At 30.6% G+C, this 25,749-nt stretch overlaps 1 protein-coding gene across 1 annotated transcript in view; it reads left to right on the forward strand.

Annotated features, from left to right (window-relative positions):
- Positions 1–25,749, forward strand: part of LOC118200562 (kinesin-like protein KIF23) — a 93,867-nt gene that overhangs the window by 27,188 nt on the left and 40,930 nt on the right. The window contains exons 8-19 of the mRNA XM_085827288.1: positions 379–481; positions 3,122–3,201; positions 3,282–3,401; positions 10,574–10,715; positions 13,237–13,301; positions 14,473–14,575; positions 14,680–14,738; positions 14,850–14,999; positions 15,499–15,609; positions 17,371–17,650; positions 20,014–20,108; positions 21,511–21,604. Coding sequence (XP_085683414.1) covers positions 379–481; positions 3,122–3,201; positions 3,282–3,401; positions 10,574–10,715; positions 13,237–13,301; positions 14,473–14,575; positions 14,680–14,738; positions 14,850–14,999; positions 15,499–15,609; positions 17,371–17,650; positions 20,014–20,108; positions 21,511–21,604 — 1,402 coding nt within the window. The remainder of the gene's footprint in view (positions 1–378; positions 482–3,121; positions 3,202–3,281; positions 3,402–10,573; positions 10,716–13,236; positions 13,302–14,472; positions 14,576–14,679; positions 14,739–14,849; positions 15,000–15,498; positions 15,610–17,370; positions 17,651–20,013; positions 20,109–21,510; positions 21,605–25,749) is intronic.

Here is a 25,749-nt window from a genome sequence, read left to right on the forward strand (position 1 = left end):
AATTTTCTTTAAGTGGAAATAAATATACTTTTTTTTAAAATTTGTATTCCCCCCCCCCTGAAGATTTCTTAATACAGCTCTCCTTGTTTTAACATTACATCTATGGAAATTTTTTTCTGCATTATGACCAAAAGTCTATAAATGAATTTGTGTGTGACTTTGAGTTATTATTAGGATAATATAATGAATGTTAAAACAAGAAATAACATTTTATGGGCAGAATGAAAAGAATTACTGCTTTAAATAGAAAAATCTAACATTTTTTATGAAATTATAATTAATGTATTTATTTTGAATAAATATATGAGACAAATAAATGTTTCACTTCTTTAGTGTTTCATATTCCTTTTTAAATAATATTTATTTTCTTTACTTCAGGATAAAGATCAAGTAATTGTCAGCCAATTATCGCTTGTTGATTTGGCAGGCAGTGAACGCCCTCTGAGAACTAGGAATACAGGACAAAAACTACGTGAAGCAGGTTTTGTATCATGTTAATGATTAGCAAAGTTTATCATGGATCACATTAGTTTCTCTTATATAACTTAATCTTGTTTTCATGCTAGAATTTGTATGCTTGAGTTTTCCTGCTAATTTGCTGCAGTTATACTGTTTTTAATTTAATTATTTTTTATGAATCTTAAAGAAATAAGTGAAAATATTATAGAAACGCAGAGATGAAGGAGAAAGAACAACAAATTTTTAAAATATTTCAAAAACATAAAAATGCAAAATTTCTGTTTTCTTGTTTGGTAGATGTCAGAGGAAAAAATAAGCAATTTTTCATCTGTTGGAAATCCTTTTCATCACGTATTGTAGGATATCCAGAAGTGGTAGAAAATCCTACTGTCTAAGACCTATCGTAACAATATTTACTTCTTATTTGTTTAGTAGAAATATTTGTTGCTATTTTAAGACCATTTGTTGCAGCTTATCACTTGCTAGTTTAATTTCTGCAATTTTTGAATTTTCTTAATATGATGAAGGCAGTTAATTCCAACTTAGCATCTCTTTTGAGTATAATGATTTTCCTTTTCTAGCATCTAGATGAATAAAAGTATATGAAATGTGAGTGTTTTTCATTTTTTCCCCCTTGCACTTAAGTTGAAATTTACTTTTTATTGTATAAAGAATTTTTTTTAAATGCTTCGACTTTATTCTGAGAGATAAGAATTACTTATTTAATTTAATGATAGCAAGTAGACAACATTGGCACGTATATCTTTCTGTAGAAATTGTTTTATATTTGTCATCTTATGACAGAAAATGTCTTACGACAGAGTATGCAGTTTAGTATTTAGTTAGTGTTTTAATAATTAGCTATTAAGTTAGCTATGTAAAATACATTTAGTTAAATATAAACAAGAAATGTATTTTTATAATTTATTATGTAATTGTCTGTGATGCATAGAAATGTAGTTGCACCTTCCAAATAAATTAATAATGTTTTTATTCCCATTAATGTAACTGAATTGTGAGAGATAGAATTTAATCAATTAAGTCTGCTTGGATTTGAACTGTGATGTCTAAATTAGTAGTTTCCTAAAATAAGCAAAAAGAAAAGGGAACAAAACAAAGTTGTAATTCCCTGTTTAAGCAAAACTGGAAATTTCTTTTTATCTTAGGAAAAAAAAAAAAAAAAAAGGATGACTCTTTGTTATAAAGATACCATAGCTGATTTATTACAACAAACAGTAGTCAAATGTGGCAGCTCAGAATAATCTTCAAGTCAAAAATCATTATTTGCTTAGTACAGCGTTTCTTAAACTGTGGATCGCTACCCCCTCCCCCGTGGGGGTTGTGGGACGTGCAGCAGGGGGCCGCCAAAAAATTTAGCAGTTTTGATATTTCTTTACCTTATTATAATAATTTTACAATTGCCAAATATTTTTATACAATGTCTCTAAAAATAGATAAAGATAAGACAATACAAAAAAAGAAAACATTTCAACGCATTCTTTTTACAATAGAAACGTTCATTTTACTTGCTTTGCACGTGACTCTGTCATTTTGTCTGTTATTTATTTAAAATTTTCACATTGCTGTCTTAACATTAGGAATTAAAGTTAATAACCTAAAACTGCAATAGTATAATGCAGTAAAGTAAAAAAAATTGACAGTTTCACACACGCTTGTGTCGGATTTGTGCAATCTTGTGGGGGGTCCCACAAAATTTTCGTAAATATTATGGGATCCTAGGGGTCACAAAAAAATCTCAGTGATAAAAAGGGGTTGCGACTGAAAAAAATTTTAAGAAGCCCTGGCTTAGTATTAATGTGGGAATTAATTTCCACAGTAATATCAGAAGTCAGCCTTTAAAATAAAATTATATGCATTTTGATGTCAACTTCTAAATACTGTAATTAGTGAAGAAATACCGGACTTTTAAAAATCCATTTTTTCAGAGTTAAAATTTGTACTGAAATTTTCTTTTCAAATTTTAGGTGCTCCTCTAAATAGCTCCCTCTTTTTGAGTTGAATGTATGGGTGCGATACTATTCCGTTATTAAAAATGGTAACTAATTCACTTGACCAAGGCCATGTTGCATTTATATCAAAATGGCATGTACTCAGAAAGCAGAAAAAAGTTTAACATTCTTTCTTTGGCTCTCTGGAACCAGTTTTCCCATTACTGACTTTTGCGTACCATTGAACAGCAGTATTTTGTCTCCTGTTTAATTCTTCTCACACAGGTAGACTGCATTAGAGTTTTCCTTCTTATGCAACCTAATTCTCATAAAGTTTTTCATAATCGTATCTGTCCTAAAGTAGATACCCTTCCCCATTTGTTTTGTTTAGTCAGTTACTCAATTAACCTTTCCTAAATTAGCATTTTTCCTGCCAAGCATTTTAAAGAGTGAGTTTTATCTGGGTAGATGCTCACCTTAAATGACCAATTATATTTTTCAATATTACTCTTATTATTATTTCAAGTATGTTACACTTAGCATTTTGGACATATCTTTTCATGATATGTTAACTCACAAACCAATATCTTAAACCATGAAAATTCAAGATGTTTTATACATTAATTTGGTTCCATCTGCTTGTAAATATTTTTGCATTTAATACCGATTTTATGATAATTATATGGGGGAAAAGTATATTGCTTATATTGCAGGGAATATAAATGCTTCATTAATGGCTTTGAGAACCTGCATTGAAGTTTTAAGAGAATCACAAACTCAAGGAGCATCAAAGGTAATATTTTTTTGTAGTTTAACTTTGCTAAATGTTATTTTAATATTCTGTATATATTTATATAATGCTTTCATTTTTAGATGGTCCCATATCGAGAAAGTAAACTTACTCATTTATTCAAAACATTTTTTGAAGGCGAAGGAAGAATCAGAATGATTGTCTGTATAAATCCTCGAGCTGATGATTATGATGAAACAACTGTAAGTTTATAAACTTAGCTTGATGTTATAAAAACTGTTAATATGTATGGATGAAAGCATTTTTAATTAAAAAATTAACTTCGTTTTTATGTTAAAATGCATATTATTTGAATTAATATATTAAAATTTACTGGTAGCTAGACCACATAATTTAACAGATTTTCATGAAATTCAAAAGTTTTAGTTGAAATTTAATATTTCATTGAGCAGTTTGAATTCTTGTCATCTTTAGCTTGTTTTGAAATTTATACAGTACAAAGTTCGTAATCCGGACGTCCATTATCTGGAATGATCTAAAATGCAAACCTCAAAGCCACAGTTTTTTTTTTTTTTTTTTTTTTGTATGCTTTACGCATGGACGTTGGGAGGATGTGTCTCCAAATACGTTAAAAAATGCTTGGCATAATTTATGGCCATCTACCATATTTCATGGTGAGGATGATGAAGATGATAGCTGCGAATTTGAAGGTTTTTGGCCATCGCAAACTTAAGGTGAAATTTTCCAGTTATTGGATTTTGTAAAGAAATGTGGAGAAGCTGTAATAAATGAAGATGATGTAACAGAAAGTTTTCATTGCGACGACAATGCCCCAATCATCGATCAATTAACAGACAGCGAAATCTGTAGTATGATTCTAGATCCAGAAAATACCACTTTCAATAGTGAAGAAAATGACAAAGAGGTTATAGAAAACGAAAAAATTTTTATTGACAAGTTAGTCGGTGTTCTCGACACAGCAATTACAGGACTTGAACAGTGGAACTTTGTAACGGAACAAGAAATTATGTCTCTTTATAGAATTAAAGAAAAAGTATTAGCACAAAAAACAAAGCAACTTACATTGAAAGAAATGTAAACAAATAAATATTAAGCTTTTTTTAAAAAAAAATTTTGATACCCTTTAGATCATAATTGCTCTTTATTTCATAAATTACGATTTCATACTTTTCATTTTATAATTTCTGCATGCCATCTTACCAGATTTAAATTGATGATCTACAATCCGAAAAAAACCCTAATCCGGAATCACCGAAGTCCCGGAGAGTCCGAATTACCGACTTTGTACTGTATTACAATGAAATAGATAAACCTGATGAGACCTGTTCTTCGGGCTGTTCATTGAAATGAGATGTAATTTCCCCCTTCTTGCAGGTCTAAGGGAAACTGGCTCGTATACAAGTTACACATGGGGAAAACCACGAAAACGCCCATGCAGCCAGCCCGTTTGCGGGATTCAAACCTTGGACCGAACTACCAGTGTTCAGTGACTTTACCGCTCGGCCGCTGGTGGGCACTATTTTTAATTGAATTTATTCAGTTCCCATTTGCTCGTAGGTCCTTAATTTTTTTCATTAATGGTTCTTAAAAGTCCTTAATTTCCGTGTTCAGAAATGTGTATGAACCCTGAATGACTATACGATGCAAAAAACCCGTTTGCTTATGCCTGGCAAGCAGCATTTCATGTGTAAAAAATTGGTGTTCAATGTTTCTCAGCTTCTGTTCATATCGAACCTAGTTTCCTTGCTTTTGAATCATTCTCAATGATTTTAAAAGATGTGAAATTGCTTGTTGAGTCACTATTAAGGCAAATGCAAGTTTTACTTGAGTTTGGCATGTGTCTTCATTTAATAATGCTTCCAATTCTGTATCTTTGCACACCTTCATCCTTCTGTTATGTTCTTTGTCTTGGATGACAAATTCAGCATTCTTTAATTTTTGAAACCACTCAAGACAACTTCTCAAACTTAAGCTAGCCTCCCATATGATTCTTTAAGCAATCACTGTGTCTCAGCTTTAGATTTCTTCAAATTAAAGAAGTAAATCAAAAGTTCAAACAAATGATGCTCATTCATCTCAAAGTTCTGCATTTTTGCATGAAAAAATATATGATGCTGATACAAAATGACTAATGACATTTTACATCAATTTTAGCCTTAACTTGGTGGTGGTGCCTTTTTTGTCAAACGGTGGAGACTTATCATAAGCATTTAGTGTTGGTAATCCGTTAGCGGTGAAGATTTTAGAATCTGTAGACAAACTAAAATTTTTATGCTTGTAAATGATTAGATTTTAAAGATAAAAGCATAGATATTTGCTCAGTATTGACAATGAATTCACAACCTCAGTTCCCTAGTTTTAAAATTCTAAATTGTAGACTCTTATTAAAGGAAACTCTAATGAAAATACTTTTATTAATACTGGAAAGAATGCATTTAAGTAATAAATTGAATGCTGACAAAATAGAAACTCTTTAAAATGTATATGTGAATTTAAAGTTGCTTTTCTTTGGGGGGGGGGGAATTTTAAAGTGGAATTATATTTTAAATTGTTAGCTGATTGCCTGAAGGCATAAAAAATTTGCCTATGCTCTATTATGCAAAGACTAAAAAGTAGCAAGGAAATGTGATATTCAAGAACAGGTGTAAAATTTGGTCCATCCAGAAAACTTATATCAGAGAAACAAGATTCCTTTATAATTGCATTGCAAATCTTTCAAGGCATTGAAGGAGCTATCTGTAAAATTTAATTTTCTTTTTTCTTCCATGTCACCTCTTTTTTTTTTTTTTTTTTTTTTTTTTTTTTTTTTAACAACTTACAGATCAAAGATTAATCCAGAGCTTCAAAAAGCATTATGGAAAATTGAAATATAAATTGAATTATTGATATATTAAGAAATAAAACAATTTGCGGGTATGTACTAATTATTATTCTAATTAGTAAAACCAATTTGGGTTAAGTTTCCTTATAAATGAGTAGTAATGAATTTCATTAGGCAGTATGTTGAGAAGAGTCTCTATAAAAATTTCTTGACATTTCGTAAAACGTCACAAGTTATCTTTTTGCTCACTGATATGAATAAACATTGATACTTTAGAAAATTTCTCCTTTAAAGATTATATTTCAAATGACAAAAAATTCAGTGTGTAAGGGATTTATCTGAAGAAGGTTTAAAATTCATTCAATTCTTGAACTAATACAAGTGCTTTTTCTGATAAAGGGGAAAAAAAAAAAAAAAAAAAAAAAAATTTTTTTTGAACTAATACAAGGGCTTCTTCTGATAAAGGTGGGAGTGCAAATTAAGGTGTTACAGGGTTCGTAGCGGTTCTTATAAGTGCTTATAAGTCCTTATATTTGAAAATAAAATATAAAGGCCCTTATAGGTGCTTACTTTTTCTTTAAAACCCTTATTTTTTTTGTTTTTAGTGCTTATTTTTTGCTTTTAATGCTTTTTTTTACATGAACGCGCAATTTTTCCCCGTACCAAAGCCGAAACTAAATAAACAACTTTTCTTCCTAATATGGAATGTCAAATGGTGAATCATATTTCCGGAAATAGCTTTTCCGCCTTTCTTTGCATTAACATAACTTTTGGTGTGCGCGGAGAGTACAGACAGGTGCCCGTCATTCTGTTGGTCAAAGAATTTCGAAAGCAGTAGAAAATTCCGGTACATTCGGCATTCTTTTCCTCCCACCCAAATACTACACACGTTTGAATTTCTATCAAGATCTTAATAATTTGCATTCTCGTTCCGCTTGGTCAGTTCATATTCGTGTTTATTATGATTGTTATGCTTATATTATGAGTATATGTATGAATGTTTATAATAACATAGTTGCAGTAACTGCTGAAGTATAGTAAACTTCCAAAAATGGTTGTGTTTTAACATAGATTAGTTTTCTAAGGAATAATATTCGGAATGGCTTAAATAAAGGGAAAGTAATCAAATAGTCAAAATAATTTCATTTTTTTTGGCCAGTACATTATACAGTAGAAAGGTTGGGAGGTTCTCCCCTTTCTTCGCAAAATCTCGAATATTGAAACTGTTACAGTTCGCTGCAAAACAAGCAACGGACCCTTTTCTTTCTTTCTTTTTTTTTTTTTTTTTTCTTTGTCACTTTCCAATCTGGATTGAATAGGACTATAAGTTCTGCAGTCTACCAACCCAAGCGAAGAATGATTCTATTCCAGAAATTTATCACAGTCTGTTCAAAATTTAAATGAAAAACACCCCAGATTGGTAGGTCTCTTTCTTTTCCTCTATTTAGTTCTTTATTCTCCCAATACCAGCAGCTGTTAATTCCGATTGCGTAATATTATGTAGGGAAGAATTACGGCGCATGTATTGTGCAATAACGTTTGCGATATTTTGTAGAGATAATTTATTTTGATGTTCGGTCCGAGATTTGTTTATGAACACTTAAAAGAGTTTTACTGTGCTTGCTAAGCAGAATATTTTTCTGTTCCGTTGGTTTGATTTTATATGATGCACATATCGAAATGTCAAAAGGATTTGTTTAGTAAAAAAATCTAAAGAACGGCTACAGTCTACCCCCCCCCCCTCCGCTCCTCTTTTTCAAGTTACGCTCGACTGTCCGAATATTCGCCAATTTTCAAGTATGTGGCTAGTTAAGCTTTTACTGTTAAAGGATGACTGCACGAAGCAAATTTCTGTCTTCTGATTTCAGAAATGTTCCTCTTTTTCAATTAAATTACTTTGCTTGCAATATCTGTGAAGGGAAAACTGATATACGATGAAAATTTAGAAAATGTTCAGAATTTAGATTTAAATTAGTTAAATATCAATATGAATGGAAAAATAAATTGCATTTATTATTAATTTTCAAGAAAATAGAATAAATATGCCTTATTATTATTTATTTCCTCTATTTTGAACTGAAATTTCATCATTAAAATCTTGTAATATAGTTTAGTTCTGCATACTTTTTTTTTTCTGTCATTGTAAACTAGTTCTGTAAATTGAACTGTTATTTAAAATTTAAAAAAACGTATGTAATTGTTTTCCATGGCTGAGTAATGCTCATTCTTTCTTAATAAATACTGAATTTCTCATATTTTAAATTACAAGTCTTATTTTTCTTTTAAGGTTATGCAGTTGTGTATAATGTAATTAGACAGGTGCTTATTTTTTCCCCCTAAAATGTGCTTGAAAAGGGCTTATAGGTGCTTATTTTTTTAACTAAAATGTGGCTATGAACCCTGTGTTAGGATAAATAAACTGAATAATGAAAAAGCACAGAAGACCTGTTTGTGAATCTATCCAAGGATGCCAGTGTGAAGGGTTTTTTAAGGGAAACTGGCTCATATGGCAAACTGTAAAAAAACCAACCACGCAGTCAAACTGTTTGCTTTGGTTCAAACTCATGTTGAACTACTAACATTCAACAGTCTTAAATACTTGATCACTGATGCAGCTGTACCTTGAGAGAAAAAAATGCAAGCAAACAATTTACATTAATTAATACTTTCAAAAATTAAATGACCATCTGTGATGTCCCCTAAACAACTTATGTTGAATGTATGTTGATGAATGTGAATGAATATATCAACTGAGATTGATTTTTGCTTATGTACATTTTAAATAATTACTTTAGTCTTTTTTTAATAAATTAAATGAAATTATAAATGCATTTTTAGTCAATAAGTTTTAAAGAGTTCAAGCAACAGAAATCAGCAGTAATTTTTATATGCTAGTTTCAAAGGTTTGTACAGTCAAAAGTCGTTAATCCGGACTCGTCGGGACTTCGGCGATTCCGGATTATCGATTTTTCCGGATTATAGATCATCAGTTTAAATCTGGTAAGATGGCATGCAGAAATTACAAAATTAAAAATATGAAACCTTAATTTATGAAATAAAGAACAATCATGATCTAAAGGGTATCAAAATTTACAGAAGAAAAAGCTTAATATTTATTTGTTTACTTTATTAAACATTTCTTTCAATGTAAGTTGTTTAAGTTGCTCCATTTCATGTGATAATACTTTCTCTTTAATTCTCTGTTAAACAGACATAATTTCTTGTTTAGTTACAAAGTTCCACTGTTCAAGTCCTATAATTGCTGTGTCGAGAATACCGACTAATTTGTCGATCGAAATGTTTTAGTTTTCAATAACTTCTCTGTCACTTTCTTCACTGTCGGAAGCGAATTATAATGACGACGAACTTGATTTAAATCATATCAAACACGGAGTATATCAAGATGAAATACTACATTTAGTAAGGAATTATAAGCCAAATAAAATAAAAACATCTGCCCTGAAGATAAGGATAGTGCTGACAGATCAACTTCCAATTCATTGCGTGCCATGGCGTTTCTCCCCCCCCCTGCCGCAGAGCAGCGTGAAATCGATAAACAGATTTTGGATTTCAAAACATACTTTTGCTTTGTAGATCCTTTACATATTAGTAAATATATATCGGAAATTCTATTTGACATAATCGAAAATTCAAGCTTACTTTTATAAAATTGCTCTAACAGTCTGCAAAAAATAATAAGCCGGATCCAATTCGAATATTAAGGAACAACGCAATCTGCAACATTAACTGAATTAGATAATTTTAGCTTAGTTTATACCATCTGTTATGCATTAAAAGTGCATGCGTAAACGTATTATGCACTTGCGCACATGCATATTCGCAGCTGTAAAAATCTTACGCGCACGCGTAAACGCCTATGCGCATGCGTCGAAACGACGCATGCGCGGAAAGTTTGTAGCTTTGAGGTCCAGATTATGGGTGTCCAAATTAACGACTTTTGACTGTATATAGAATCTTTGAGCTGCAGGAGTGAAGACTAGTTTATAAAAATTACCTGCGATTCCTGTTGTTTGAACTCCCTAATATTGTTATTCAGCATGTTATTTTTACTAATTTTACTGATAAATTTTTTACTAAAAATTTTTTGTTTGATTACATTGATTGATTGATTGAACATAAAATTGTTTGATTATTTGAATTACATTTATGTATATAAATTATTATGATAGTGTAATTCATTAGCAATTAAATATTTTAATCAAATGGAATGTTGTCATGTTTTGGATAGCTGTCATATAAGGTTCCGTACAATAGCTATTCTGTTTCATCTCTCTTTAGAGGGCTGTTGCAATAGAAGCTGGCTACATAATTTAATTTAAAGAAAAGGAAATTAAACAGTATTAGTTAATCAAATTATATTTATAAAAATTCTTTTTATTTCCTTTTCATACAATTGTTGAGATTATCATGTTTCATTTTGATTACTTTAAAGAGGTAAACAGTACTTTGTACCTTTCTTTTTTATGTTAAATGTGATTACCTATAAAGATTATATTTTGAAAAGGCATGTTAGTTTAATGTAATGCATGCTAATATTCAAATACTTTACAGCATGTTATGAGATTTGCTGAAATGACTCAAGATGTATTGATTACAAGACCAACTCCAGTATCAACGCCAACCATATTAGGCTTAAAATCAGGAAGAGGCAATATCTATCGGGAAGCTGTCAAACAGGCTAAAGAACAAAGAGGTAAAACTAATCCTCTTTGTAGTATAAAAGTATCAAAATTCGCATGCATAGTCTTACAGGCAATCTTATCATTTTAAAGTAGTCTGGATTGCGATGTCATAAATTATATACATGTAACATCTAAATATTTTAAAAGTATATTCAAAATTAATTATATGAAGAGTAAACTAAGAATATTAGAAGAATAATTTGCCCTTATGCTTATGTATTTACAACTAAACTCATTGGCGCAACAGCTCTAGTGGGCCACTGCTTGCAATGCCCTGAAATCTTCTTGACCTTGGGCCCTGGGGTGCATCAGCATATGCCCTGGGCAAGTGGTCAGCTTTTCGCAGGCCCCCCCCCCAGTGTTTAGTCCCCAAGCAAACTTGGTACTCATTTTATCGACCCATTATGCTTATGTATTTACATATGAGAATTTGGCAAATTATGTATAGTATAACCATATGATACTGTAATATAGGAACGTCTAACAAGAATGGTTGTTTATTTTTTAAATATCGGCACTCGTGTTTTAAGATGCAAGTGTCTTTTTGTGGTCGAATTGGCTTATATTTTCTGATTTTTTTTCATCACAAGCAAATATATTCTGATTATGCATAAATTTAAAATTCATGCTAGTAAAATCTGATGCCAGTATCTCTAAGTATGTCATTACACAATCATATATATTATTTTTCAAATTATGTGAAATAAAATACATGTATAAAGTAAAACTCACTTTGTATGATTTCAAATTTCTTACAAGATAAAAGTAATAGCCAGTTGTGAAAATGTGCAATAGAGGATTTATTTGGCATTTCTTCTAATTGCCATATTTAACTCAAATATCTTGCTACTTTAAAGTTACCAAATTATAAGGGTCATTTTAGAGATACACATAGGTTTTTAAAGTTATATTTATCAAATTTTAGGAGTGTTTAAAGTAGTCTCCTCTGGCATCAATGCGCCTCTTTAGGCAAATTTTCCAAAGATTAAATGCCTTAAGCCATTCATTTCTTAGAACTGATGAAAACAATGCATTTATAGCCTCATCTTCAAAGTGAATGCAACGTCTATATAAGTTCTTTTTTGGATTAAGAAATAGCCAAAAGTCGGACATAGCTAGAATGAGTGAATAGGGTGGATGTTCTATCACTCTATTTTTGTTAAAAAAACTCAACTGTTAATCTTACTAAATGACAGGGCGCATTGTCATAACAGAACATGAGTTCTGTAACATTCACTTCTTGAAGAATTTCTGGAGGACACTTAGTGGTGTATCTGTTGGCTGTGATAGTCTTATGCCTTTCTAGCTTGATGGCTTTAACCAGTCTTGTACTTCTGAAGAAAATGGCATACATTACTTTTTTTAAGGAATGATGTCTTTTCAACATTGTGCCCATGGATCATCTTCAAAGATCCGTACTTTAATGTCTTGACATATTCGAAAGTCAAAAAATGGTATGTATATTTCATCACTAGTTACGGTTTTAGAAATAATGTGGTGGCTACCTTCTTTAAGTAATTTAAGGGTTTCTTTATTGATTCTGACATGTTTCTTTTTTTCGTGCTCAGTTAAATTATGCAGAACCCAAAGACAAGCTAGTTTTTTCACATACAATTCTTCATGCATAATTTTATGTATGAAGGCAGATCCAATGTTAAGTTCCTTCTGTATTATTTAGTTGGTGCAGTGATTATCATCAATTAACATCATCCATATAGCAAACACGTTATTTGGGATTACTGCTGACAATGGCCTTCCTGTGTATTCTTCATCCTGAAGAGAATTGCGACCACTGTGAAATTCTCTAAACCATCTAAATATAGTAGAACAAGATAGACCTTCATTTCCAAATGCTAATTGTAAACGATGAATGCGTTCTTAATTTAATCCCACTTTAAAATCGTGGAAAATCATCATAATGTACGAAAATGTTCTCGCACCAACTCCATTTTCCCTTGTGCCTAAAATTTATTCTAAGTTGGACTACTTGCAAGTGGCCAATAAAAAATCATCTGCTAGGCTAAAATAGTTCATATTTTCAAATCTAACCGCTAATTTTTTTCTGCCAAAGCAAATATTAATAGTTATTTTTCAAGTATGAAAGAAGCATTTTATGTAGTCAAACTGTACTATATATATATTTTTTTTCCCCTAAGGTTTTATTTTATGTTATCTTCCCTATTTGATGATTTCCTTGTTTACTTTTTTTAATAGATATTTTTATTATTATTAATGTTTCTTAATTTTGTTCTAAATATCAAAATTTCTTATATGTTCTTATAAAATTTGTAGGAATAAATTTATCTTTTGAATTCTTTTGATTCCAGTTAATTTATATTTTTGTGAGATTTTTATTGTTACAAGCATAAAATAAGGCTTACAAAGTACTGAGTTTATCTTTTTACTTACATTTAATTGTGTATATGCTCTCTCTCTAAATACATATATTAGCATAGAAAAATATATAAAATGTAACTATATTAAATGCTTTGAGATCAAGCTAATATTATTGTAATATAAATTGCATTTCAGTTCCAGTATCTGAGATTTTGGCACCAGTAGTTTACAGTTTGGGTCCGGAATTTCCCCAGCTTATTGTAAGTCTATATTTTAATAAATTATTATAATCATTATATTTTATATGATCGAAAGATGGTATGAACTCCTTAAGGACTGTTCTTTATATATTGCATTTTAATTCTGAGAAAATCCTTAAGAACTTCCTTTAAAACTGGATCCAGTTTGAATCAATTTTTTATACTTAATTATTATCCTTAAATCATTATCCTTAAATCATGAATGTCCCTCTTCTTGGAGCTTTCAAGCCCAAGCAAAGATGGGTCAAAAGCCTCCCTGACAAAATTTTCATGAGCTGCTTGTAAATTTTAATATTTATTTGAGATTACAACATGCTTTATTACTGCATTTAAAAATTGTAATTAATTTTTCATTTAAAAATGCAAACATATTTTAGCATAAATGCTAAGGATGGCTGGGCCATGTGTTTAGATATGATGATGGATTTACAACCAAAACAATAACCTTTTCAAGAATTGAGGGAGTAAGACGAAAAGGAAGACTACCTGCTAGATAGATAGATGATGTTGAGCAAGATTTAAGGTTAATTGGAGGTAGCCGATGGAAGGCTGTTGTGCCGAATAAGGTCAGGTGGAGGAAGGTTGGAGAGAGAGTCCTGGCCTGTAACAGGCTGTGAAGTTTATAAAGAAGAAGAAATTAAAAGTATATTCAACATGATCTGAAATGTTTATTTTATTTTTGGCATGTTCAAGAGTATGAAAAGTCCACTTAAGTTAATTTTCTTAACATTCTGCATGTGATTGCAATTTAAATGTTTCATGTGCAAATAATTTTTGCTGTTTATCTGAATTCGTCCAGACAGTATCAGACTGATTTCAGTTGGTGATCTTAATGTAAAAGAAATGTGATATAATTTTTTTCCCGGAAGCTTTAGAACATTATTTATTAACTGCTGTCTATCATTGTACAATCATTCTGTATCTAAGATGATATAAATCTTTTCTTTGTATAATTTAATGGACTAATTTAAACAAAGCAAGTAGTGAATGTATTACATACACGGAATCTCAATTGATGTAATTTGTAATGAGCTATGAAGGAAGTACTGCTTAAAGAGAATTACCTCCTTATATATAAATTAACCTTATGTGTATTAAACTAGATTAAAATACTTTTATTTCTTTTAACTTTCTACTTTTGTCTTCTAAATCTGGAAATATTTCTCTCTAGGTTCATACTTCTGATGATGAATCAGTTTATATAAATTTGATTGAATTCCTCGGGAATAGAATAGCACGTAGAAATTCCTTTGTTCAAGACTTAGTTCGAAGGCGTAAGAATTTCATATTTTAAGAATGTTTTTATAATGAGTCTAAGCTCAAAATAGAAATTTGTCTTGTCATGTTCATTAAAACTCATTTTTCCTTTCTTTGTTAGAGGAAGATTTCAGAAAGAATTTGATGGATATAGATAAAGAAAATGTCCAACTAAAACAGGTATGCATTCAAACTTTAAATTGGAATAAAAAAATTCATTATAATATGATTGTAAAACTTACATACTTTGTATGCATTTTTATTTATATCACCATTCGTGAATTTTTATAGGAAAAAATTATTTTACAAATGGATTTGGATGCTCGTGAACAACAAGTTAGATCCTTGGAAAGAAAACTTTCTGCATCAGAACAGACTGTAGAAATGTTACAGAAACAATTATCAGATGCCAAGAATGAAGTAGAAGCTGCAAAATTTCAGGTTTTAAAGCTGTTTTCTGCATTTCCTAATAACATTTGCAAGATGGTGATTTTATGTTCAACTCATGGCTACTCCATAATTGTGATATTTACAATTTTTTAAAAGTTTTATACCTGGAGTACAATTTTTAGTTAGAATGTGAAAATGAAAGTATGTTTTTTTAACAGAAATTTGTAATTTTTAACAGATTTAGTTAAAATTTTTAACAGATCTGCGATGAAAATTTTCAAATATATTTAATAAAAGCATTTATTTGTAATTGTGCACTTTGTGGAAGGTGAGGTAAAATATTTAATTATTCTATTAATTTTTTAAATTAATGTTTGTAAGTGCACATAATATTCCAATAAAATGAGTGTTCATAATTAATTTTGTTCAAAATATAAATTTTATTTTTCATTGAACATCGAAGTGTTTTAAAAATTTTGAGTTATAAAAAGTTCATTAAATCATTTTTTAATACTTTGTATTAAAAAATCTGAAAAGAATTTCTTTGTAGATGAGCACCAAAGATAAAATCCTCTCTGAGCAAGAAAAAGAAGTTCAACATGTTAAATTAAAAATGCAAGAAAAGCTAGCTCTAGAAAAGGATCGCATGAGAAGAATAATGGTATTGGTATTATATTCTTTTAATTTAAACTTAATGCTTTGCTTAATGTGCAAAATTTTGCTAATTGAAGCATTATGTTACCATAGTCGGTATTTTCATAACCAGTTTATAAATATATTGTAGCAGTTTGATAATGAGCCTGATATATGACATAAAGATGTTACTGCTGTTGGTCAACTGATAAAAACTGGAAATGAGTTTCTCCAAAAATGCCTGCCATCACAGCTGTTGTCACTTGACAGTTAATTTGTTATATAACATGAAATATGTGGCTTATGTGTTATCTTGCGATAAGAGCAAAATTAAGTCAAAAACAAGATCAAGTGTTCTAGGTTGCGATGCTAAAATCACATTTAAACCTAAGTAAGTGCAGGAGCTTTTGGAGATAACCCATCAGATGGAACTGGCATCTGTGAAAGCTCCTACTTGTTATTTATCCTCTCCCCAAGATTTTTATTCCTTCTTTGTCGCTATTAACAGTAAACTGCAAGTCAGAGATGTTTTCCAAAATACACACTAAAAATGTCTTAAATTCTTCTGGGTATTTCTAGAGGACAAATATGTCATCAATATATTTTTTCCACACAACAGGATTATTGAGATGGTTATTAAAAACGGAATTTTCTATTTGTTTCTGCTATGGAACTATCAGAGCTCCCCAAACGAGTCCTTCTTGCTGTTTAGATACATGTTCATTGGCTTAGAAAACTGAAATTCAAATGAAGTAAGTGGGAGGTTCAATAAATATTGGTAAAAAAATTTTATGCAATAGGCTTTTTAGTGAGAATTTTCACTAACGCATTTAGAATTCAAATAAAGGACTTCTAGGAAAAAGAATGTCACATCAGTTGTAAGTATAGTATATTAATGTTAGGTTTAATTATCTTAGATATTTTCACTTGGAAGTGATCTGTTTAATGCCTACTAAATATTGTCCTTTAATGGAAGTTTAACAGCATTTGGTAAATTTCTTCTCAAATTTGCTCTGAAAAGCTATATTACCATTGAATATAAGAGTATATTGTAAAACCCAAACACTGAGATGCAGCATGAACAGATTTTGAATCCTGAAGGCTGCTAACAGAATCACTAATGCTAAACCCACTTTTTGAATCTACTGCGAACAGTGGTAGATTAAGAAGGTGTTAGATCATTGGAGTTGCTGGATTACAGAGCATCGGATTATAAAGTTACAACTTGTATTTCACCTTTTCGCTATTCTGCCTTTTTTGTTTTATTTTATTAAGAGTTTTTTCAGTAATATTAATTTGATTCAGCAGTAACATAATTTTTAGAAGAATAAGTTTCCATATAGAATATTAAATGAAATGTAAGATATAAACAAAATTGTTACTGTGATGGTTGCAAAATTATACATCTGAGGAATATGATCACATAAACCATAAATTTAGGTTGAAACTGTAGCTGCTTTGTTCAGCTAATAAAGCATATAAAGCAAAACTTGGATCCACTTTGTTGATAATGTATTTAATGCAATTAATGATTAATACTATTAATAAATTGGATCATAGCCTTAATGCTATTATTTTTTGCCGTAATTAGTTATAAGCATGTTTAAAAGATATTTCTCAAAATTCATTATTTTTCTTTTAGTTCTTTTAGTTATGTTATTTACTTAATGTAGTATTTTTCTCATTGTAAATAAAATGATAAAGGATAAAATTAGTGTGTTAATAATATGGACAGACCATTAGAAGAAAGTCTTCAGTCATTTTAATGTTTAAAATTTTATATTTAAAGGAGAAGAGATTAGCTGCTAAACAAGCGGAATTAGAAAGAAAAATGTGTATCACCGATGAAAAATTTCGTCAGTTACGAGAAATTCTTAATGCTGATGATTGGGAATATTATGGAGATATATTTGGTGGTGCTGCTGCTGCTCCAGCACAATCTAGTGTCACTTCATCTTCAACATATGAATCAACTAAGCCTGAGACAAGGTCATCTAAGAGGCATAAATCTTCTCTTGAAGAACCTTCAGTTCCAGAAACAAAATTTTCTAAAGCAAAATCAGCATTTGGTGAGAATTGTTAATAAGTATTATTGTGCTATAGTATTAAAATAAATATGGTTTTTAAAGGAAAATTTGAAAATTAGATTAAATGTTGCTAAAACCCAAATTTTTCTATTTCCATTAAATATATTCATCATATATAATAATTCTCTTCAGTGTTAAAAGCTGCAATCAAATAATTATTTAAAGGGGAGATGAAAGCTAATTGGCCTTTTGAATTTACATACAAGTAAAATGTAAGATAATTTTTTGTTTTCTGTATGGAATTATAAATTTCAGCAAAATCTGTTCAATCATCTTTCAACAAATATTTTTTCAGATATCATTTTAATTTTTGTGATTTCCTGCATAAATAACATATTTGAAGGATAACGATGAAAGATAAGGGATACATTCTAATTCTTTTGATTGATTACTTAAAGTTGATTCACTTTTCAAGCAAATAATCTCTTTGTTCATTATTTTTAATTATATCTTAAACATGTTTTTTAAATGTTAAAATCATCATAAAATTTGACTAATTCAGTCAATCATTTTAAAATGTTAAGATGATCTTAAAAGATCTTTATTTGCTTTTACTGCTTAACCTGTTCAAGACCCATGTCCTGTAGGCGCGACACAATGATTCCACTCTTACCAGACTAACACCACTTATATGCGAAGAGCTCCAATCTTTCTCTTCAGCCCAGCTTCCATATGCTTATTTTGACAGTGGAACGATTTATTTGAATTTTTAAATGCCAGTAGATGGTGCTAAATGGTAATGGTTTTCACGTTGGTTAAGCCATGTGGCTTTTGACCTTCATGTGTGAGCATCAGTTTCTGTTCTGTGCTTCTGGTTTTGATAGATTTATTGGTGTAAACAAACTGAGAATCACAACTTTTTAAGTTAAAGGGTGTGGTGTGGTGTATTTAATTATGGCAAAGCACACTGGGGCTATCTGCCTAAGGGTAGGGATGCCTTTGTGGAGGACTTTCTAAGGGAAACTGGCTCGTATACACGTTACACATGGGGAAAACCACGGAAACACCCATGCAGCCAGCCCGTTCGCGGGATTCGAACCTCGGACCGAACTACTAGTGTTCAGCGACTTTATCGCTCGGCCGCTGGTGGGCTTAAGTTAAAGGGATACCAGCAGCGTTTTTATTTATTTTGTTAGAAATTTTGTTTTTCATTATTAGAATGTGGAGAAGTGGAATCATTCTCTCTCTCTCTCTTTTTTTTTTTTTTAGGGAAAATGTGGGAAAACTCATCTGCTTGACTATAGTGGCTGTAATATGGGTCATTATGAAAAAATTCAGACCAGTTATCATTTTTTATATATATTTTAAAACTTAGCATAGGGTTTTCTTGGTTAATTATAAAGCAACTTTACAGCATTATTACAGATGGCAAAAGACATCAGCTTTCCCGATGCATGATGCATCTTTCTTGCTCGACATATGTTTGGTGAAAAAAGCCATCATTGTCTTGTGGGTCGATCCTCATTTTGAATTATTCCAAACACAGCAGAATTTTTAAATTTGAATTTAATTACCTATAGATAATTGTTGCTTAATTTTCGTTTACATTTCATATTTATAATTTTGTTTTTATCTTTATAGTTATAATTTTAGTATTTCACATGTTTTATTTATATCTGTTTATGCGATATTCTTTATGTTAATACATATTAAGAATTAGTATATTAAGTACGTAACTTCAAAAGTTGAGGTCATTATATTAAAATGCTGGTCTTTGTAAAATTGAGCTTAACCGCTGAAAATGCATGGACCAGTGGTGACGTGCCATTTCGGGGAGGGGAGGGGAGGGGTCTGTTCCGTGACTGCACTTCGTTCTCCGCACACTGGTCCCCTCAAGATGTTAATGAAAATTCATAAGCAAGACATGAAACCAAAGAGATTATTTGTATATTGTCTGATCATTCTGTATTGTGGAAGACTTAACTTTTATTACATTTAAAATGAATGTGTAAAACTTGATTTATATTAAAGAAAAAACTCAAGTGTTTGAAAATAAATCTTTGAAAATTTCTTGACTTTGTTTTCATAGTGTATGGACTGTGTTATTTTATATAAAAGTAAAATTTGTATTGATAGTTCAAAGATTTTATGTTGTGAATTTTTTTTTTTTTTTTCTTCACTACATTGTGAAATCTAATAATCAATAAAATGCCTGTTTCCACTAGCTATCAAGTAACAGCTAAACTAGAATGTAACTGCAGTGCAAGGCATTAAAAAAAAGTTTATGAATTTATGTACATTTTTAATTTTGAAGGTAGTATTTATACTTAGAGTAAGTAAGTTTACTTACTACATAAGTCAAGTCGTCAATTTTAAACAGTTATTCAGTACTTCTTAATATTTAGATCTTGGAGTTGGCAAACAGAATGCTTCCACTTTTCAAGCAGATACTGATTATACTTCTGGGAAAGAAAATAAACCACCAAGCACATCTCAGAGAGTAAGTTTAAATGCTTTTCTAATTTCCTCGGATAACGCTTACTTTGCAAGCAATAGTTTCTCATAAATATACTGTGCATGTACAAAAAGCAAACAGTAACGCACATGTGACAGTGCAATAAGTTAACCCTTACAACCCTCGATTGATCAAGAACAAGTCTGCGGACAACTTATTTGAAATTGTTTCTATATTTGCAAAATAACCAAATAATCAATGTCAAGAAAAGAGTGACATCTTTGCTTGACAGTCATAGTTCAGTGTGTCTGACAGCATACCTATGCTCATTATCTACCATTCATTTGCTTTCAGCTATAGAAAACAAATATAAGAAATTACTTTATGGAAGTGATAAACACTTTGTATCAGCATTTAAGTTAACTTTCTCAAATTCTTCAGTATGCTGGCATCTTCAACAACTAGCTAATTAATATATGTTTAGGTAGTCAATTATAATTGGCTGTAACATATAATATTTGCATACTGTCATCTGCATCTGCAACAATTTTCAGCCACTCAAATTCAACTATGCTTTTAAAAATTGTTAATTTGTGTTGTATGCTTAAGTCTTGAATGTTCGTTGTATGCTTAAGCCAGTGTATTTGAAACAAACATCAAGCAAGTACAGTTTCTGTGGCTTTTTTTATTCTGTAACACATATTTTAGTACAATGCAGCTTTATTAAATATTTATTTCAATTAACAATAAGTAGCTTTTCTAAAAAAATGTGCTTAATTTTTTTTTGTTTTGTTTAAGTGTTACATAATTATTCTGTGACATAACATACTTTAACATTTTTAATTATTTATAATACTGGAGCAAAGGTTAATAAAATTGTGAATTAAATGTATAATAAGCCATGTGAAATAAATTTGTCAAAAATTGCCTTGAAGATGTATTGATAAATGTACAAAGGTATAAATAATTAAGAAATATTTGTATTACTTTAAAATCACTCGAATAATTAAGTCATGTATTTAATTTGAAAAATCTTTAAAATCTTATGGCTTTCTAAATGGCAACACATCTAAGAATAGGGAGTTTGCCAAGATACGTGGATGACAAAGTTCTTGTGTCTCCTGGAATGGCAACAACCGTGAGTCTAGATGCATGATGCCTATGATACTATCAAAGAAATGTGAAAAACTGAAAACTAAGCTGCAGATATTGCTAATGCTAAAATATTTCAGGCATCAGTTGAAGTTTTCACTGACCATAGAATTAGGTTAATGGCCTAAATTTTCATCTGTCTAGTCTCATTCTTTTAGACTGTTTTGATATTTGGATATATTTTATTACCTTATGCTTTGATTTTCATTCACAAATTATAGCAAAATATTTCATCATCCATAATATTGTTTCTGACCTTTAAGCAGCTTTTTCGTGATACATTCTTTATTTTTAGAGTATAGCTATTGCAAATCCCCGGCACAGAAGGTCTCAGTCCAGTTCTGGTGATGTATGGATAGAACACAAACCTGTAGGAAATCTTGAACTAAGTATGGTTTGATCCTTTATGTTCCTTTAATATTATATAACCTAAAAGTGTCTTAATATATTTAGACTAAGTTAAAAATTGTTTTTTATTGAAAGTACGCTTACATTTTGTATATTAAAATATCTTTACTTGTGACATTGTTTACACATGAAATGTATTTGTACCTTGTATAGGGCACATATTAAACTGATTCTGTTAAAAAAAAAACTTTTAAGATCAGAAATTCTGTATAAAAAATTTTATCAGGTACCTTATAAAAATTTATTTAATTTATTCACAATAATACATATGTAATTCAAGCTGATAGGATAAAGTGAGACTATTTAAATTATCAAAAATATTCTAGAAATCATTTCTTCTGAATTGGGATTTTGAATTAACAAAACTTACTATGTATATATCTATATACATACTATGTACCACTGTAGTTTATGTAATATATGTATGCACACATATACAGTACTAGATGTGCAAACTACTGAGAGGGATCAGTTACTCAAAGTTCATACGGGAGCAAATATAACAATGCAGAGTCAGAAACAGCTGTCATGCACAAGTGTGCAGAGAAAACAAAAAATGAGAAAAGTTTAAGTGAAGTTATTTTATTAATTTAATGTAACAATTGTTAACCCACGAGAACGCGCGTCGGGGCAGCGAGGTCCGCTCTTTACAAAAACGTAATACAAAAATTTCTCCCTTTGGTGAAATTTTTCGACCTTCTCAGTAGCTGTGTTTAAGATCATGTGCTTGTCATTCACAAGCATTTCCGGAATTTAACCCTTCATCTTTCCTCAGAAACTGAGTAACTGGGCTTCCCAGGCCCGAGGCGCGCGCTCGCATTGTCATTTAAAATTGTGAAAGAGATCAGGCAGTTGCAAAAATGTCTTGATATTTGAGCTATGTGGATTAAATGAAAGGACTACAGAAGCTATTAGCCGAAGTGTCGACTGATGAAGATACAATTAATGAAGAGAACGAAGAAATAGTTTTTGAAGAACAGTTTAATTATCACCAATCGAATTCTGAAGAGGCTAGACTCAAGCGATAAATCTAGTAATGAATTAAGTAATTTTGTGTCCGTCAGCGAATTGTTATCTTGACAAATATAATGTGACAGAACGGAATAAAAAAGAACCAAGACTTGCTGTGAGAACTCTTGCTCACAGCATTGTGAGAAAATTGCTCAGAAATGTTTGTGAAGCAAAATTTGTGTCCTCCCCTATGAATTCTTGGCAACTGCTTATCGATAAAATAACAGTAAAAATTCTAGTAGATTGTGCAAACATTTATATCGTATTCATCGCCATCAAATTTGAAAGATAGAGAGATGCTTGATCCACAAATATTACAGAAATTAGAGCATTTATCGGTCCTCTTTATTTTGAAGAACTCCACAAGGCTTCTAACATAAATGTTCTCAACCTTTGGGTGACTGACCGACCAGTGCATGACATTTTTCATCGAACAATGCCTAATAAAAGTTTTTTTTAAATTTCTAATGAGATGTTTGAGATTTGATTACATAAGAGATCGCTTTTCTAGAAGGGAAATAAATAAACTGGCTCCGATAAGATATGGCTTTGAAAAGTTCATTGAAAATTGCAAAAACGTTTACAGTCTTAGCGTAACGGACCAAAAATCACAAATTTTCTGCGCTATGTGCAAGAAAAATGTTTGTGGTAAACACAGCACAATTATTTGCAAAAAAATGTGAAATATAAGTTTTATTTTGAAATTATTGCTGTAAAAATTTAATATTACATAAATTAGTACTAAATTTCATTTGCACCCAAGAAGAAATCAGTTTAATTTTTGTTGTTAATGATAAATAATTTCAGTCTTAAAATTGTTTTAAAATACAATTTTAGTAGACTTATTAAATTAAAAGTATATTTCTACATTTTATACACTCTGTTTTTTTATTATAATGTTTTTCTTCAATTACACAAGCAATTTTTTGTTTTGTTTTGTTAAGAAAAATGCTTCTAGCCTATGGAGCCTGACGTGCATCTTCGCGTAGCTGAAAGTAGCGCGCGTCTTTGCGGGTTAAGGTATATCTCTGAAGGTGCTCGGTATTTTATCCACAAGCTGAAATACATGCCTGACATTAATTGTGTCTGGAATCACAAATGTTTGGAAATATTTAAGGCATCTTTCAGCACCATGGCAAATATCCAAATGCTCGTGTTGAGATCCTTCTTGTTGGTGCTAGATATATCTTGCGCTAAACATTTCTTGTGGCCCTAGTTGGGGGGAAAATGTATGGATAAATCTGGCGACTATGCTGGCAAATGAAAGGAGCCATTGTGCCTGATCCACTGGTGTCCAGATCTTTAGATGCTCCCAAATGTCGCAGCCAAAATGGACTGTGGCCCTGTCATACTGGAACCACATACAGTGGTATAGCCACTGCTGGACCTGTTGGACCACAGTTTTGCTCAAGACTTCCTCCAAAAAAGTCTTATAACACTGTACATCCAGACAAACAAGCAAGAGATATTTGCTTTTAAAAAGCTTTATCATAAGCATGTTGTTACAGGTTTTTGACTCTTTGAAGATTTTTATTATTAGCCTTAAACTGTCTTGTTTTTAACTAAAAGAAGTTCTTTTTAAAATACATTAATATCTTTTGGATTTGTTTAAAGAAAATAAAATGTGTAATTTATGAACAAATTATTTTGTCAACATGGATTAAATCTGATAATAAAAGTAATTTAGAAAGCAAAATTTTCAAGTGAGCATTAAAATTAAATTTGTGTTTTAGGGGACAGATAATGTTATATTTTCAGTTTAAATGTCTTCAAGCAGACAAGTCCAATTAATAGCAAAATTTTAAGTGTTTCCCTTTCATAACAGCCTTGGCAAGAGGGACAAACTGATGTGTTTCTGCCTGAGCAAGAAACACAGTTACTGATTTGTACATGTATGTTGTTTATATTTCTTGAGCTAGTGAAAATTTTCTTTCCAGATATGACAACATTTTGTTGAGTATTTCATATGCATCTTTTTGCTTTGGAAAGAAACAGGGTTACTGATTTGTGTGTATGCACATGGTTTAAATTTTCTCAGCTTTTGAAAATATTATTTTTAAAATGTAACAGTTTAGCTTTGTTAAATATTTTAATATGCTCACTAATTTCATATTTTAATATGCTCACTAATTTCAATCTACTTTTGATGGAAAAGGATGTTTAAACCAGAAAATAGGACAATGGGAATCGCCCCCCCCCCCTTCTGAAACAAAAAACACACAGGGTTACACCTCACCGTCATCTATAGTCATATATTTAGAAAACTTCAGGTTCAGGCATGATTATGGTAATGCATTTGGTACACCATGAATAGCATTTGCTAAACAGTGTGTGTGTTAAAAATGAATTTTCTGTTATGTTTACATATTTCATTTTAACTAAATTGTTTTGAATAAAATGAAATCTGAATGGTTTCAGATTTTAAATTACGTTCAAAGGGGCTTTTTTTAACATTTTGTGTGTTACCTTTATTTATTAAATATCATGTTTTTCGTACTCAAACCATAAAATGCAGTTCAACAGCAATATTGCAAAATAATTTAAAATGAGCATATCTTTAGAATTTCCGATACAGAGTCTTGTGCACTGGAGATAAAAATGTCCCCCCCCCAAAAAATACAGTGTTGCCATTGCTCGCTTTGAAATCGTTTAGTTTGTTAATCAAAAATTCGTTGAAGTGTTACAAAATATGAAATCGATAATAAAACAAATTTCAAATTCAAATTAGGGCTTTCACATGCCCATATTCTATAGAAGATTGTTATTCAAATTTTTATGGCTCTGGGTACTGTTATTTTATTACTATACAAGAAAATGCATACATTCATGCAGATTCTTCATTATTTAACTTCTTTAAGTGTAAAACAGAGCAATAATATTTGGTGGCAACAATTTGAAAAGTGAAACAACACTTATCGTGAATCGATGCAAAATGCCAAAATGAAATTAATAGTCTTTCTGGGCAAATTGCCCCTTTGGACTAAAAATAATAAATACAAGTCTGTATTAAATTACTTTTGGTATGTATAGATTAATTAAATTGTGGTATCTATAGATATCGAATTGAGTACCAATTTGCAGTGATTAGTTTTGTTTTCGTGCCTGTTTACAACAT

This window comes from Stegodyphus dumicola, chromosome 11 (assembly GCF_044657685.1).
Source record: "Stegodyphus dumicola isolate Sdum_Otavi_A_Nest chromosome 11, ASM4465768v1".
NCBI classification, from domain to species: domain Eukaryota; kingdom Metazoa; phylum Arthropoda; class Arachnida; order Araneae; family Eresidae; genus Stegodyphus; species Stegodyphus dumicola.